This window comes from Danio aesculapii, chromosome 3 (assembly GCF_903798145.1).
Source record: "Danio aesculapii chromosome 3, fDanAes4.1, whole genome shotgun sequence".
NCBI lineage: Eukaryota > Metazoa > Chordata > Actinopteri > Cypriniformes > Danionidae > Danio > Danio aesculapii.
In genome coordinates, this window is record NC_079437.1 from 11,829,897 (window position 1) to 11,848,854 (window position 18,958).

General features: G+C 35.3%; 3 protein-coding genes across 3 annotated transcripts in view; 1 reads left to right on the forward strand and 2 right to left on the reverse strand.

Moving 5' to 3' along the window:
• Positions 1-13,880, reverse strand: part of LOC130220881 (deoxyhypusine synthase-like) — a 74,521-nt gene extending 60,641 nt beyond the window's left edge. Inside the window, exon 1 of the mRNA XM_056453141.1 lies at positions 13,752-13,880. The gene's annotated coding sequence lies outside the window, so the exon portion shown is untranslated. The remainder of the gene's footprint in view (positions 1-13,751) is intronic.
• On the reverse strand, positions 1,682-12,833 carry LOC130220885 (deoxyhypusine synthase-like). The gene is given in 11 exon segments (XM_056453144.1): positions 1,682-1,938; positions 1,940-1,963; positions 4,110-4,235; positions 7,848-7,951; positions 8,663-8,768; positions 8,847-8,933; positions 9,697-9,786; positions 9,878-10,003; positions 11,498-11,650; positions 12,638-12,808; positions 12,810-12,833. Coding segments are annotated over 11 exon segments (1,083 nt in total). The 3' UTR covers positions 1,682-1,866.
• A 1,531-nt stretch (positions 13,881-15,411) lies between the features above and the next one.
• On the forward strand, positions 15,412-18,542 carry gng14 (G protein subunit gamma 14). Its single transcript, XM_056453145.1, has 2 exons — positions 15,412-15,575; positions 17,694-18,542. Exons 1-2 carry the CDS (start codon positions 15,465-15,467, stop codon positions 17,817-17,819), a joined length of 237 nt encoding a protein of 78 aa, XP_056309120.1. The 5' UTR covers positions 15,412-15,464; the 3' UTR covers positions 17,820-18,542.
• The last annotated feature ends 416 nt before the right edge of the window (positions 18,543-18,958 follow it).

The window sequence follows — 18,958 nt, forward strand, 5'->3', positions numbered from 1 at the left end:
TTGAGTGACTTTTAAAAATGTAATACTGAAACAAAGCTATACTGTATATAATGTAAATAAATGAAAAGCACTCTTACTGACTGTCAAACAATATCGCGTATTAAAATAAATCTACTCGGGGTATACCTATTAAACCGACGTTAATATAAAACAGCAGCCCGTCCCTAAATAAACGGAAAGGAGGAAATAAAACTGGCTTTGCCTGCAGGTTTTTTTAAACGAGATTTTGTTTTATTATTGCTGAAGTATCAATTGTGTTAAAGGAAGTCGGAAAGTAGGTTAACAAAACCAAGACATTCAACACTTGATTTGCAGAGCTGGTGTTACTGCAGCACATCTCCACTTAAATACAGTAGAAATCAGCACGGTTTCTCTCTGTAATTAAACTGTATCTGTAGTAAACTGTAGTGTATCTGTTTATACACTTCAGGCCGTCAAGTAAATCAAGCCTCTATAAACGTGCAGGAGTGTATTGAGAGGGAGACGGTGAAGCACAGCTGGCATCTGCTGGACACAAGCAAGACACTACAGCAAAGACACTTATTTCTGTTTGTGAAAACATGCACAGGATTGTCTCAGCTCTTTTCAATGATGTTCATGCATTTCGACAGCCTCATCGTTATTAATAATGCTGATAATGGAATATGTGTAATACCTTTCTTTAAAAAAAAATCTGAATTTGTTCTTAAATCAACTATACTTAGTATTATTAACTGAATTCTATTTTAAAATGTGTGACCCTGACCCTTTACGTTCATATAATAATTAATCAACTGTTTTTACATGGTCTGCCTCTAAAAGTGAGGGGGACAGATCTATTCAACCCTGTTGAACGTATGCCACAAAGAATTAAGGCAGCTACCAAGTCCTAGTAAGGTGTACCTAATAAAGTGGCCGGTTAGCGTATATACACAATATTATGTCAAAAGTCATTATATACTGTATATATAAGTGCTATACAAATAAACTGAACATTTTTGCACAAACAACATTAAACAAAAACCGCAACACCTAAACAAGTCGTCTTCATTTGCCTTACTGTATGTCCCATGAATATATTTATACATTTCCGATCACAAATACATTCAAACTTAATTTTTGATTAGCAATGTGCATTAAGCACTTCTTTTAGACAAGTTTTATGGCAATTTACTCAACATTCACAGTATTTTTACATATAGTAGGTTTGAATATAGTATCTCTGAATTATTATGTTTTGAATTATCAAATTCAAACAAACCATACAGTCATGGAAAGCCCATTTATAAAGCATTCAAACTATGTTAAACATCAATTTTCGGAAATGTACCCTTAAGGCTTGGTTTTCTGGTCCAGAATCACACATATGATTGCTTTAAAAAATTGGGATTATTATAAATCATGAACATAATAAATTCTATTATGCATTGTTGTTTATAATGCATTGTTGTTTATTATGCATCGTTAGCCACCCCAAAGATCCATGCATATATTAATAATTAATAATCTAGGCTACCGGAATAAATCAACTTTCTATTGGACAATTATGTATTTGATCTGAAATATTTTATCTGAGAGAGAGCATAAAATTCAGATAAGATGCTGTGTGCGACAGTGAGGGATGACATAAAACAATACAATACAATACCTTCTGAATAAGATGTACAATTAAATATAAAACCTAATGAACATAAAGGGAATTTCCAGTCAAATAAAAACTACTGAATGCAACTAATTATGGCTAAAAATATGCTGTGCTTATTTAAATGGATAGTTATATATGACGGTGTGACTTTAAATAGAGCATTCACATCTTCTGCGCTGGAAGGCAATGAAACAGGAAGAGAATAATGAGCTTTAGATGTTTTCACGAGGGTAAAATGACCATCAGTCGCTCTTCTTTTCCTGGATCAGCCTGCTGGCATTGTGTGCAAACGTTTCAGCGACTAGCAGTGTGAAAAACTAATGAAGCATCGGCATAGACCTGCACACAAACACAACATTTACCACACCATCAGACGCCATTGAACTGATATAATCAGATTGTATATTATTTACTTATTTAATTACTTATTTAAACAGAGACTATGATTCTCCCAAAATTCTAAACAGACAACTAAACAAAATAAAACACTGCAATGTGCAAGAGGTTCTGTCAAAATTGGAATTCTTGTAATCCATTTCATTAAAAAGTATGATATTATTTGATTAAATATTGGTTTTAAATGAATGATTCAGTAACTCACTCAAAAAAAAAACCTTTTTGTTTCATTACTGTCTGAATCAGCATTTTTATACTATTACTCTTAAAAACATTATTCAGTGACAAATAATTATTCTGTTTATTATTTGGTGTCTGCAGCTAGCTAGCTCATTTGATTGGAGAATGAAAAGACGCGACTGACGTAATGCACTTTTTCCACTCAGTGTTGACTGTTTTTTCAACTGCAAGCGCACAGCACGCGACGGCAAAAGCACGAGGCGCAACAGGTGATTAAAACTATAGACTGTAAAATATATGGACGGAGCATCAGTGACGTCACCCATAGGTTTCTGAACACTGCAAAGGAAGCTACAAGTAGGCGCGGCCAACCGTCGACATTTTGTTTGCGCATCATCGCACCCACGGCGGCATACCAACAAGGGCAAAGAGGCGGAGAGTGGGCGGAGCTACAGACGCCTGCTGGCACTTTGCTTAGACCCGGCAAGACAGACTTTACTTTGGGAGAAACGCTTGATACTTCATTACCTGCGACTCGTTTGTGTTCTGACCACATGTGCTCGGCTGTATACTATGTCAATAAAGTGTTTAGACTTTTAAAAACACTGTAGTAATACATTGAGCCACTAAACATTGTTCTTATGACGTTTTTCTACAGGAGGAAAACGCGAATTACTTCCAAACACTTCAAATATAGTCTGTGTTAGTAAATCCAAGACTATTGATGAATTCCAGCATAACACTGTATGATAACGCTTCAGATGACTGTTCTAGAGCCTACAGCTAATCATTCTGTCACATTCTGGAGTGCTTTACGGGTCTAAAGAAAAATATTAATGATAAATGATCTTAAATAAAAACAAATACATTTATAGAGGGTGTATACAAGTATATAACTTTACTCACATGGAACGAGGCCACATGAATGGTTTGTGAGCACAATTAAGTGCACACAGCATCCCATATCATCTGATAATTGTAAGAAATAAGTCCAAAAGGCAGCTGACTGTGTAAAGCCACATAAAACAACACAAAAATACGATGAATATGCCGAGATCAGTGGCTAATCTGCCGGATTCAGCTGAGGTGAAGTGACGGCGACCAGCGAGACCTAACTGTCACTCAAGTGGCCACGCCCTTAATTATGCAAACTTAATATAACCTTATATAAGGAAATGGATGAGTTATAAAAAATTCACCCCCCTCACAGTTGTCATGGAGGGTAATAATAGCTATATGAACCAAAATCATTCTTTGTACCAGGCTGTAAAACCTTTTTTTTCTGCTGTAAAGTTGGCCATTCTAACAGTGGGCTCAACTGCAATTTGCTCTACTATGGAGTCAGGACTAGCGGAATTTTGATAAATTGCAGTTCAGTTACTTCCGTATTGGCTTCCCGAGGGAGAGCGGGAGGTTGCCGCTTGTTTAAAACACAAGGTGCGCATGGTGCATAAGCAGCGTGCGAAACGCTCACAGGCGTTAGTAAACCATTCAAAAGATGCGCGTCTCAACGCAAAAAGCACGTTCGTTATGATCGACCCCTGAAGGTTCACTTGTGAACCTGTTTTTAATTTAATTCATCTTTACTTCTATAGCGCTTCTTACAATGTAGATTGTGTCAAAGCAGCTTAACAGGAGAAAAAATACACCCATAATGTTTCATATTCTGGAACATTCCAGCAATTCAGGCAGGCGGGAGAGCAGTGGTAATATGCTGTAGGTGTAGTTTTAGTTTCATTAAAACTGATTCAGCTCAGTTCAGTACAATGTCACAGTTGAAATTCAGTTTAATTCAGATCAGTGTAATGCAAACAAACAGTAGAAGAGCAGCTTTACTGACAACCTCCCAGCTAAAAAGGTTTACTGATATTTAGGAGAATTAATGTGTTTTGTAAATATGTGCCCTGACCTTTACGGGTGAGGCATCCATGCGGATCTTTCCCCAAGAAACGGCTTCATCAGGTCGAGCGCCGGAATCCGAGCCATCAAACTCCTGCCCAGTGTTGACAAACACTGCGAAATCTGCCCCGTTCCTCTGCCAGTACACAGGACACACAGGACAAAAAGCTCAGTTCATGTGTGAAGTCACCATTACAATCTATCTTTCCATACACATTTTGGATTATCACTACCAGAATTACCACAGTGATAATTCTGACCGTTCTCATATAAGTCGTCATGTTATCACATCAAATTTACATCCAAAGCTTCTATGAAGATATTAAAAAATAAGCTTTGAATCTCTGTCATCAAATTTTATAAAGGGTTTACCTTAAAACTACAATCTTTTTAGTGATACAGCCTATAAATGTGGAGTCACAGATTCGCACATTGACGAACTCTATTGACGCCAATGAAATGTTTTTTTAAAACAGCAATGGCAGCTCATGAGTCTCTCCCTAGTTCCCGGAAGTTAGCACTTACAGCGGAGTTACAGATGAAAAATGTCTGGTTTTTGCACTTTTGAAAGGTCAAAGATTCTAAAAATACGATTGTGTATTTTTAACGTTATCCTACATTATTTGAATTAACCCAAAGCATTCCTGGAACTATTGAGTCTACATGAATGATAGAATGATCGTACATTTTAGACTTTTGTTGTCGCAACCTCTCTCTCTGGTATGGACTGATTTCTACGCTGCCGCCATTTTAAAAGCAAAAGGGAGGCTGCGGTGGGAAGAAGACCGGAAGTATCGCCTGAGTCACACAGGAACACTGTGTACCTGGCTGTATATCTTATCAGAGAAGAGAAAGTGACACAAATTTATACTTTCACCCTTTTCCAAGTGACCCAAAGCTCCGTTCTGAATGGATAGTGAAAATAAAAACTCAATATCATATCACATCACAGCACATCAATAACTGTCTGGTTTAGCTCAGCTACTAAATACGACCTCCAAAGACTACGTCGAATAGTTCGGACTGCTGAGCGAATCACTGGTACAACCCTTCCTACTCCCCTACTAAGAACTGTATGATCCAGAGCGAGCAAAAGGGCTGCCAAAATCACTCTGGACCCCCTCACACCCAGCACACTGTCTCTTTGAACTTTTACCTTCTGGTCGATGCTACAGAGCACTGCGCACCAGAACAGCCCGACACAGGAACAGTTTCTTCCCTCAGGCAATCCATCTCATGAACACTTGATGATAATAATTGTGGAGCCAACATCACTACTTGCTATACACTTTATACACATATACACTTATTTAACAACACACTTTACATGCCAATTTGCACGTAACAGCTGCACATATAACGTTGTATATAGTAATAAACATGTACATACACTTGTCAATCTGGATATTTGCACTCACTACTTACTTCTATTTTTTTTTATATATTTATTATCTGTTTTTTGTCCTGTCTCTGTTATCCTGTTGCACTGTAGAAGCTCTGTCACGAAAAACAAATTCCTCGTATGGTGAACATACCTGGCAATAAAGCTCTTTCTGATTCTGATTCTGATTCTGAAAGGGACGTCAGACCTCATTTTTAGTTAAGGGAAATGGCACTAGTTAGCTAATGTTTTCTTTACCAAACACACATTTTAGATGCATTCATCAAACTCAAGTTACTGAATCTTTCACTATATTAGACGTGTCACGATATTGAATTTTGGTACTGAAATGTAAAAAAAAAACAAACTTAAATTCCCGCCAACATTTGAGCACTGTTGAGCGCATTCCGTAAACAGCGCTGATTTGCCATGGTGTTCACCAGTACTCAACAGAAATGACTGTGATTGGACGTCAAAGTCATCAGTTCACTTCACTTCACTGTTTACTGACAGACGAGCGATCCGCTGAAGAATCGACTGATCTCGCGGCTTTAAAACCGCTCCAGTGTGCGTTTATCTGTGTTTGCACTCGGTCAGAGCAGTGAACTGATGACCTTCACGGCCAGTCCCAGTCATTTCTGTTGAGCACTGGTGAATACTACGGTAAATCAGCGAGGTTTAAAAATGCATTAAATTACTTACTTTAAAATTTCCGTACCAGGACATCACTATTACAGACAACACGAGGGTGTGCTACAGAGGACTGCATTGTTTTATTGCTCACCGGGTTACATAGGCTAAAGCAGGGAAGCGTCCCCACAGTGTTTACCTGGTGCCATGACTGAAGCCTAGGAGGACACTTGGGCGTATTACTCTTAAAGAGATTGTGATTTTGGTTGATGCCTAATATGCTTTTAATTGTTTAATTAAACTTAACTGAATGACATTAAAGTGATGTTTACAACCACATCTGCATTTTGAAATCACGGCAAACAACTGGAGGTTTGTTAGTTCACAGCATGTTACTGCATTGTTTACAGTGCTGATCCTATACTTCAAGGTTTCTTCACCACCGCAGCCTCGCTTTTGATTTAAAACGGCAGCAGTGTGAAATAGGTTGTTGCTAGATCGGATACGGTTGTGGCCAGAAGTTAACGAAAATCATTTATATTATTTATTAAATTTCACATTTATTGCATTTTATTAACATCTAACCCCACCCCAACCGTCACAGTAATGTAAAAGCAGTAGTTGTACCGAGTATTATTTATGTTATCTATTAAATTACCTGTAAATTGTATTTTCTAACGTCTTCCCCCACCCCAACCGTCACAATACTGTAAAAATATTAATTATTTATACATTGTCATAAATGCTGCTATATTGATGTGCATATCGCACTTCTAGCCAGCCGCCTATCTGATCTAGACTTTTACCCTGAAATAATCGTATTGTTTGCAGGAAGTTGCTAGGCAACAGAGAAAAGCATATTCAAAGTCACCGGTAGAAAACTAGCAGACACTGAAATTAATGTAGTCATTTTGACCGCTCATAGCTCTTATGTGTTTTGTAACCGAATGAAATAAGAATGTTAAAAGGAAATATACACACTTTTAGGAAAAGTAGGGTACTGCACATATGTGGGTTCTATATTAATATATATTATATATTATATATATTATTAAATTATAAAATTTATAAAAAAAATAGTTATAGTGTTATAAAAGGCATAAATGGAAACAACTAGAAATGGAAATTTAAAAATGCAGATAAAAAAAACTTCAATGTACAACTGAGTAGAATAAACATTTATACGATAAGAAAAAAGTGCATATGCCTATGAGGGAAACATATTTACTGAAGAAATTCCACAAGTTATGTGATTTTGTTTAAACAGATCATGCGATTATATAAATAGAGACTGGCATTAATGGACCAACTAACCAGTAGTCTACATAGTCTACTAACCAGTAGACTGACCACATCGTAAAACAGACCAAAACAACATTTCAGATTTCTAAAATCCCTCAGCCAAGTCTGTCATCAAAGTGGTTCAGTATCTTTACCTCCAGAACTATCTTGAGCATCTGTGCTCCCAAAAAGCATCTCGCATCTCCAAAACCCACCGCACATTTGTGTATCATCCTCTGAGGCTAATTTTAATTTATTAAATAAGAAAAATGCCAACAAGTTGCTTTTTCAACCACAGCAAATTACATTCGGTATTTGGTTATCAGGAAGTGTTGCTTTTGTTCTCTTTGACTCGTTGGAATGGAAACCAGCATTATTTGCAAATGTTTAATGCGATATTCCAGCTTTGTGCAAATATCTAATTCACATTTTTGGATAGCTAATGTGTGAGTTTACCATGAGATTAGCATTAGCGATGTGGTGTTTGACCAGTCCTCCTCCGAGAATAATCATCCCTGTGCTCTTGGCGAACACCGCCTTACTGTTCAGCCTACGGATATCTGAAATATGCGGAGAAACATTATCATTACTAAAATCCAGACTGCATTCACATCACATGCTGAGCGACTCCCTCCTACAGCAGTATAATCAAAACAAGCTAAACTATTAGCCCTCCTTTTAATACTTCTTCAAACATTTCCCAGTGCTGTTTAACAGTGGGAAACGTTTAACACATTTATAATTAATTTCGATTAGAATTTCTAACAGTTTAGTATAAATGGTAAGCAGACATGTAATAAGCAGGATAATGTACATCCAGCTGGTGGTTATTGCAGAGTTAAGGCCTTCAGTCTTTATATATCCTTGTAAGCTCCATGTACATTAAAACACATGGTCACACTTTATTTTGATGGTCTGTTGTTGAATTTAAGTTACACTGCATCTACATGCCAACTAATTCTCATTAGATTATAAGTAGACTGTTAGGTTGGGGTTAGGTTTAGTGTAAGTTGACATGTATTTGCGAAGTTTCTTATAGTCAGTCAACAGATATTACGCAGACAGTCTACTCACACTCAGATGGACCATCAATATAAAGTGTTACCAAACACACACAAGCACACTATAATTAATGCACAAATAAAAAAAACAACCATTTTTATTTTTACTCTGCAATAAAACCCAGCATATGCTAAATGTGCTTCAGAACTCATCTTAATGGACCAATGATAACAATGAGATGATGGTTGATTAATCGCTGGTATTCTCACCCTCCACAATGTCCAGCACTAGTCCAGGGTTCTTGTAGGAGTGGAAGTAGATCATGTCGCCCAATGAGCCGTCAGTGAGGGCAGGACTAAACACTGGGATGTCATTCTGAAAAAAGCGATCATCCAATCATTATTGAGGAAGTACTGGTGAAGGTGATGTGAATGTATTGGATTAGTGCGTCACCTTGTAGGCCCAGTAGTAGACAGAGTCAGGGTTGTTGATTTCTTTGCCCAGTCTGTGGATCATTTTGGATGGTGTCCAGTGTGTGCCCTGATGACAATTAATTTAATTCAATTTAAATGTATGAAAAATTAAATATAAAATTTACTATAAAAACATATAAAAAATTATTAATTAAACTTAATAATTTAAAAAATTAATAAATGAAATGAAATATAATTCAATAAAATATTAACCTAAACGTTTCTTTCTTAAAACTTTCCTAACCCTTTTCTCCAGGTTTACAAATACTGAATCACACAAATAATAAATAAAATTATATAATAAATTATAAATTAATAAAAGGTTTTAAAATTAAATAAAAGAGGTAAGAAAAACCATTACAAACATTTAAACAATCCAGTTGACTAAAATTAAATACATTTAAATTACTAAATTAATAGGGGAAAAAATTATAAAAACTATATATATATATATATATATATATATATTATATAATATATATTATATATATATATATTTTTTTTTTTTTTTTTTTTAATTAATTTAGACATTTAAATTAAATTAAGTTAAAAAAATGCTATAAAAAAATTAAATTAATAAAAATCAATTTAATAAAATAGAATAATCTCATCTCTATTTTCATCTTTTCATAAACCATACGATAAAGAATATGTATTATTTCAAATATTTACATTAATAAATACAACAAATAAATAACACTTTAATAAAATACAATATAATAATACAGTTAACCAACTTCTGTTTTTGTTGCAAATTATCCGATCCAAAATAAGGCATCAATATAACTAATATATAAATATATTAAATGAAGATGTGTGAAACTTCTTGCCTCTGTTTTTTGTTCCAGCACCATTTGGTCCAGAATCGGCATCAGCCAGTCTTCGAATTTACAGTAATTTTCATTCGGCACCAGGATTACCTATTCTATGACACAAAGTAACATTTTATATAATAATAATCACACTAAAAACATTACTATTATCCAAAAATGATTCTTTTTTAAATATTACATGCCTATTAATTCCTTGCTGCCGCAGCTCTTTTCCTTTCAGACTGAACTCTCCAAGGAAAGTCGGCGCTAAACATTTAATAAGGTCTTCTTCAATCCCTCCTGCTGTGGTCACGATCACATCAACCTACAAAAAAAACAACACAATATTACACAAGTCATATTTTAATATATAGTTGAAGTCTGAATTATTAGCCCCCTATGTATACTTTCGCCCAATTTTCTTCAGAGAAGATTTTTTCAGCACATTTCTGAACATAATAGTTTTAATAACTCATCTCTAAAACTGATTTATTTCATCTTTGCATGATGAAGTAAATAATATTTGACTAGATATTTTCATGACACTTCTATTCAGCTTAAAGTGACATTTAAAGGCTTAACTAGGCAAATTGGGGTAATTAGGCTAGTCATTGTATAACGATGGTTTGTTCTGTAGACAATCAAACACAAATATTGCTTAAGGGGGCTAATAATATTAATAATAACATAAACTGCTTTCATTCTAGCTGAAATAAAACAAATAAGACTTTCTCCAGATAAAATATTATAGGAAATACTGTGAAAAATGTCTTGCTCTGTTAAACATCATTTGGGAAACATACTTCATTATATATATTAACAATTATTCATACCTCTGGCAAATTTGAGACAAAATGTCCCTAAATACACATACAAACAACTTATTTTAGACATTACTTGACCTAATCTGTGTTTTTATTTTTGTTAATAGTCAATAATAAATGTGACACAAAATATGCCTGGAGACACATCTCAGAGACACTAAATATACCTGCAATTCTAGAATCACCAATATATTGAGTATTACTGTAGTGTAGAGAATAGAAAATATAATCTGGAGGAGCAAAACACAGTGATCTCTGAAAGAGCTTTGATACTGAAGTCACATTAAAACACCAAGCTTAGTATTACATTTATGGTGGGTTTAGTGATGGGCAAAGATTAATCACAATTAATCGCATCCAAATTAAATTAGTTTTGGAACAATAGAGGTGTGTGAATTCTATATATTTATTATGTAGATGCATAGATATTTAACTTTATATATAATTTTACATATTTTATATCTAAATATCAATAAATATTATCTCAATTATATGCATGTCTGTGCTCATTTATAGTCCAAAATAAATATACAACACTACATGTATATATTTTGCCAAAACAAACTTTTTTGGATGTGATTAATCTATACATAGCATTAATAAACAAATATATAAAGGAAAAAATCATAAAATAAATCCAAACATACCTCTTACGATGAAAAAATGGGTAATAAAAAGTAACTAGTCATCAAAAAGTAGTAGTAAAGCCCATATTATAATACTGCCTTTTGTGTCTGATCCATGTACTATCACCTATTACTATCTGATGCATGTACTATCACCTATTACTATCTGATGCATGTACTATCACCTATTTACTATTGTTGTTGTTTGTTTGTTTTCATCACGATGCCTGCCATACTACAAGTACTATTAAATATTGCCAAGTTATTTTTCACCCAGCCTGTATGTTTTGGTTGTTTTTAATATTCAAAATGTTGTTGTTTTTCCCCCCAGAACAGAAGTGCAAGCCATAGTTTGAAAGGAAGTGGTACCATCTTGTGTTGTGTGAGGTATCGAATGCTCTCTCGCACACCGGAGCTAATCAGGTTTGATGTGTAGCCCAGGAATATAGTGCATCCCGAAGTAGACTGACGAGAGTCACTGTCCTCACACTCCTCCTGCACCGGCTCCAGCCTCTTCTCTATCTACGCACGCACACACACACACACACACACACACACACACACACACACACACACACATATATACAATATAGAGTTAGTGCTGAATTGGAAACACTAATGCAGTGTATTATTTATTCATATTTAATTGCTGAGATCTGGAGTAGACAGAAAACCACACTCTGAGAATCTGCTTATAGAGCAAAACAATACCATGGTAACCAAAGTAAATATATTTCAAATTAATTAGCATTTTGCATTTGACACACAGTACATAGTGAAGCCGCTTAAAGTTTAATCTTAGAGTGTAAATCGGTACAGTATAAAGTATAAATCAGCCTCAACAGAGCGGGGTCACGTGACTCCACACACAGTAAGGAAAGTAATTGGGGTATATGCCGAAGCATGCTAATAGGACTTTTAATTTGCCATTAGCCTGGGTTAAGCGCTTCCGGTGAACTGTTTGGCAATTGCAAAATCGGCGCGTTTAAGGTCTGTTTTCTTTAAAAATCAGCAATCTCCACTAGCTGAGTGATATCTGATATAAAGGGGGTCTCATATTGTACAAGAAGCACTGCATTAAAGTACATTTTTCCCTCCCATGTCTTTATAATATGAGCATTTATTTTACCCCAGTATATTCAATGAAGCTTCTGTGCTAGCCTGCCGATTCTGACAGGCGCGTGAGAGTAAACGGAACTGAATGCCAAACTGAATGAATGCCAAAGTCTATTTAACTTAATGTATTTTAATAACATTACAACATCGATGCTTTATATGGAATCGTGTAAAATGGAGAAAAAAAACTCACAATAACCAGTCACTTGGAAGTTTATCAGTATGGGAACAACACTAGCTCGGCATATACCCTATTGGAAAAACAAATGACCTGGAAAAATTAGATCGATGATAGGTTCTGAATGTCCATTTGATTCATTTTTGGTTAATTGCCCAGCCCTAAGTACACACACACACACACACACACACACACACGATCAGTTTGTCACTCACCATCTTATTGATCTCCTGCACTGCCAGGCCGAAGCTGGAGGCCTGGAAGCCGGTGGTGATGAAGGACTGCAGCAGTGCTCTGTGGTTCAGGCCCTGGTTAAAGTCGTATCCTCTGATCTGCGGCAGATGATCCGGCAGAGGCGCGCTCTCCTTCAGCACCGCGGCCCGGGCCAACCGGCGGAGCCTGACCTGCCATGTGGAGCTCACCGATGCACTGCATACACACAAACACACACACACACACAACATTGAAGTTAAGTTGGTTTTACAGTCACGCATTCAATAAAAAAGTAAAGCATAATTTAAAAAGGCTAATAGAGATTAATTATGAAATTGAGCAGAACAACGTACATTATATTTGTAACCAACTCTGCGTCTTTAAAACAGCTCACAAACAAGCTTATCTCTATAGAATGTTGTGAAGTCACCCTTTATGTGAGGAAGCATCCACAAATTAGCAAATTCAATCACAAGTAAACAATATATATATTGACCAATAAAAGCATCTCATTTGAATGATTAATGCGAGTGATATATCACATGTTAGAGCTGTAGTTGGCTAAACTGTTCATTTTAGAACAAAGTGACAGCTTGTGACGTCATTATATTGTTTATCGCGCTACTTTGTATATTTCGGTCCGAAATCGCATGCAAGTAGCACTTCAAAACACATCAGCACTGTTTACTTGACGGCGAACAACGTGGATTAACGTTGTCGTTGGCTGCTAATATGATTTATTTATCTTATTTGTGATTTTTGATCTATTTAGAAATTCGCAAATATACTTTCTGAAATTATATTAAGAGGTGAAATCCGAATGGGCGAATATAAGCCAACTTAACACCCCCCCATCACTTCAGCATAGCTTTAGCAGAGCACAGCTGCTATGAGACGACACATAACGTCGATAAAACTACCTCTGACAGCAGTATTCGCTTACTATGGTATTTATATGGCACTCAATGTAAAGTACTCATACTTAAAACTAATACAATGGCATGGTTTTGTTTATAGTTTACTGCAGTTCTAATGAATGCTCAAGGGTTCTGTTACGCCAATGCAAATAAATATTACATTTCTATTATATTATATGAATGTAAGATTTGACCTCACCACAGGTGTTATGGATGTAACTCCGGCTTTTTAGGTGTAGTTTGAAACTACCAGTTTCTCGCTGATTTCACTCACAGCGCAGCAGACTTCAGATTCATCCACATGTTCTAAACAACTACGGCAAGCGCGGCGGGACAACTGCAACTGACTAACTGCGAAGCGCTTGCCATGCACCACATTAATGTTCGGTATATATATATATATATATATATATATATATATATATATATATATATATATATATATATATATATATATATATATATATATATATATATATATATATATATATATATTATATATAATTCAGGGGGGCTTTATTATAGACATGAACTGAATATATTTACACACTCAACATAAAACAACAAAAACAATACGTCTACACTGTAAAAACGCTGGGTTCCACTAAATAAGTCAGCTTTCAAATTTCAGTGATTGAATATAAAACAAGTTTTAATAAAAAAACGTAAAAATTGTTTTGGTTCAACTCATTAAATAAGTAGTTTGCAGAAGCAGCAAAAGTAAATTTTTGATTGTACCTACCCCAACCCTAAACCTATTCCTCCTAGTAATGTGAAAAATAATAATTATTATTATTGTACAGTGTCAAAATTATGCCATAAGCCGCAGATGTGTCCATTCTAGAATCTGAGACTGAGAGGTAAAGGAGTCTAAACCATGTACTCACTCTATTCCTAACATTTTGGAGAGCTTTAACCCGTAAATAAATCCAACACAAATACAATCATAACGTTATAAATTAATGTCAGAAGCATTTGAAATCATTCAGTGATTAATTAGCTGCATGACAAATGACAGATTTACTGATTTACGAAACAAGCTATTCTACATACAGTGTCCACATATATTTTCCACATTTCAGTGAACAGATTCACGAAAGCTTTCAAGACCGCCAGCGTGAAAAATCAAAACACTCCTGAACTTTCCATGACATTTCAGGCCGTGTTGATCTGACCTCAGAACTGCAGCACTTCACAGGAGCTTTGAAGCTTCCAGCCGTCTCTCTGTGTGTGTGTGTGTGCGTTGTGTTGAAGGATGGAGGGGTTTCAACATTCCCAATGTATATAAATAAGAGATATAACACACCTCAAAACCCAGACATTAGGACTTCCTTACTGAAACCAAACATCTGAGCTCAACACCACCATCCAAACGCACTCTTGAGGTAAAATAAAAGCTCTCCTCTACTATATCTAATAATAATTGTTATTTCTAAATATTTTAATATAGATAATATAATTATATATATATATATATATATATTATTATATAGATATAATATATATATATATAATCCTGTATTGTTTATTTAATTGTGTTTTATATGTGTGCATTTGTGTATATTCTATTCATTTAATTTACAGTATAGTGCTTTTCAGTGTTAATAGTGTCAAAGCAATACAGATATATGATGTTTTATCTTATTATTTATATATTAACAAATTTATTAAAAAAAAACTAATTTAATTATGTTTTCCTCATACTTTCAATCAGTTTTCCCCTTAACTACCTCATATTGTGTGGCTTTATGATGTTTCTGTATGTTTATATGTATACCCATATTATTTATAGTCTTTACATTGTTGTTATTTTCTGTCAGACCTCAGATTAACCTCATGAAAAAAAATGTAAAAACACAGACAGACCCAATTATCCTATCATAAAATGTTCCAATAACTTGCTCAGAATCAGATGTGTCATGTTTTCCAGGCGGTGATGGACGTTTACTGCAGTAATAATGTTCTTCAGGCCAGGAGAGCCGTGGAGCAGCTAAGGATGGAGACTGAACTGCAGAGAATCAAGGTGAGAAACGCTTTCATCACTTCAGAATATTAAAAACAATTGCATATATGTGTTCCTGGACCACAAAACCAGTCACGTTGAGATATTTATACTTAACATAAATACAAATATGTATTTAAAACTGCTGAAACAATAAGCTTTCTATTGATGTGTGGTTTGTTAGGAAACACTGTAAAAATGCTGGGTTCCACACAATTCCTTCATGTTGTCACAACACAAATTGATTAAGTTAACTTATTAGTTTTTTTTACAAATTCAAGTGGATTGAACATAAAACAATTAAGTTGTTGCCAAACAAACTCAAGAATTGTGTTGATTCAGCTCATTTTAAATAAATTGTTTAAATAAGCAGCAAAAGTCATTATTTGAGTGTAGGACAATATTTGGCTGAGATACGATTTGAAAAGCTGGAATTTGAGGGTGTAAAAAAATCTAAATATTAAGAAAATCACCTTTAAAATTGTCCAAATGAAGGTCTTAATGCGCATTACTAATCAAAATTATATTTTATATTTTACAGCAGGAAATTTACCATGTCTTCATGAAACATGATCTTTATTTAAGTTTCTAATTATTTTTCACATAAACAAAAATCATGTTGTGACTCAATGTTTTTTGGCTTTATAATATGATATGATATGTGATATGATGTGATATATGATATAATATATGATATGATATATATATATATGATAAGATATATGATATGATATATATGATATATGATATGATATATGATATATGATATGATATATATGATATATAATATGAAATATGATATGATATGATATAATATAGTTGGAGTGGGTTTCCTCCTGGTGCTCCGGTTTCCCCCATAAGTCCAAAAACATGCGGTAAATTGGGTAAGCTAAATTGTTCGTAGTGTATGAGTGTGAATTAGTGTGTATAGACGTTTCCCAATGATGGGTTGCAGCTGGAAGGCATCCGTTGTGTAAAAACATGTGCTGGATGAGTTGGCGGTTCATTCCGCTGTGGCGACCCAGGTTAATAAAGGGACTAAGCCCAAAAAGAAAATGAATGAATGAATGAATAATAATATAACATACTGCTTAGTCGTGATATACATGAAAAGAAAAGTTAAAAGTAATGCCTTATCTGATGGACCTCAAATAAAATGCGATTTAATGCATATTTAACACTGTAGTATCAGAACTTTCAAGAAATCTGTCGGTAATTAATTGACAGCTTTCGTTCAAATTAAAAATGTTTACTGAATGCTCATTCAGTAGAACAATAAACCCCGAACAAACAAATAATACAAAAATGCATTGCTCCGTCTTTCTTGCTTTCACTTTCGCATCTTCACATTTAAAACAGTCCAATCAAGGCGGAGCAAACCATTACAAACAAAGGGGGAGGGAAGGGGAACAACAAATGTACACAACTAAACAAATCAACATGTGAAAAACTGTACAGTATTTGAGCACTATGAATAAATTATAAAGGCGACGGTGGCGCAGTAGGTAGCGCTGTCGTCTCATAGCAAGAAGGTTGCTGGTTCGAGCCTCGGCTTGGTCAGTTGGCATTTCTGTGTGGAGTTTGCATGTTCTCCCTGTGTTGGTGTGGGTTTCCTCAGGGTGCTCCGATTTCCCCCACAGTCCAAAGACATGTAGTTTAGGTGAATTGAGTTAACCAAATTGACCGTAGTGTATGAGTGTGAGTGAGTGTGTATGGATGTTTCCCAGTGATGGGTTGCAGCTGGAAGGTCATCCGCTGCTTAAAACATATGCTGGATAAGTTGGCGGTTCATTCCGCAGTGGTGACCCCAGATTAATAAAGGGACTGAGCCGAAAAGAAAATGAATGAATGAATAAATTATAATATCAAAGTCAAATTTATTAGAAATTGTTTTTTGATTGGCCACAGAAAAAACACCGTAGTCCAATGACCTGCCTAATTAACCTAATTAAACTGCACTATAAGCTAGTATCTTGAAAAATATTCAATTTTGTTTTTAAATTCACAGGAGGCATGATAAATTTGCCTTCAACTGTATAACATTTATTTTTACTAATGTAAATTGAGTAAATGTTAATGCTCCCCCAGCTTCTTTGATGGTTCGGTCCAGCATTTTCTCTTATATATTGTACGTGTCAGATTTCAGCAGCAGCGGAGCAGCTCGTCCAGTACTGTCAGGAGCACCGCAGAGCTGATCCTCTGCTCACCGGCATCGCTGCGTCCTCAAACCCCTTCAAAGACAAGAAGACCTGCGTGCTGCTGTGAACACACACATACAGACATCACAGTAATCATTAATAATCTCTTTTATTTGCAGTGTTGATAACGACACCTCGTCAAACTCAATTACAAATTGTGAATCTAAAAGCTTTGAAAAAACACAATCACCTTCAGTCAGTCAGAGCACAAGTACTGTCTGATGATTATAAATAACTCATACATACTATGGGGATTCACAATGAGGAGTTTCATACAGTGTGCGTATATTGGAAAGTTTGCTCACTTGTTTAATAAGAAATCTAGTATATAGTGTAATACTGAACACTGAAATATGCTGTGATGATTTCTGTCGTTCTCGATGTAAATGTGCTTCAGGATTCACTCTTTCTTCACTTCTTAAAGGGGCAGTTCAGCCAAAAGTGAAAATGTCCCTAATAGACTTCTGTCAGGAGTTTTCTTCTGTTGAACAAAAGGAAGATATTTTAAGAAATGTTGGAAGAAAGGAGCCACTGACATCTGTAATAGGATCAAAAAATACTATGGATGTCAATGGCTGCTTCCACCCCCCAAACATTCTTCAAAATATCTTCTTTTGTGTTTGACAGAAGAAAGTCAGTCAGTCAGGTTTTGAACATGTGAAGGGTGAGTAAATAATGTCAGAATTTTTATTTGGGTGAAACTATCCCTGTGTGTGTGTGTGTGTTTGTCAGGATAAGTGTGTGTTTGAGAGTTTTTGTTTGAGTGTGTGTGTGTGTGTGCGTGCGTGCGTGCGTGGTGCGTGCGTGCGTGCGTGCGTGGTGTGTGTGTGTGAGAGTGTGCGTGTTTGTCAGTATAAGCATGTGTTTGAGAAAGTGTGTTTGAGTTTTTTGTTTGAGTATGTGTTTGTGAGTGTGTGTGAGTTTTTGTGTTAAGTGTGTTTTTTCTGTGTTAACCAAATTTTTTAATATACACACTCACACACATATTTATATAATACATTTATGTGTGTAACACATGTGTGTAGGAGTTTTTCTTTGCTTGTTTGTTTGTGTGTGTGTGTATGTGTGTTTGAGAGTTTTTTGTTTGTGTGTGTGTGCGCGTGTGTGTGTGTGTGTGTTCGAGTTTTTTGTTTGTGTGTGCGTGTGCATGTTTGTGTGTTTGAGAGTTTTTTGTTTGTGTGTGCGTGCGTGTGTGTGTGTGTGTGT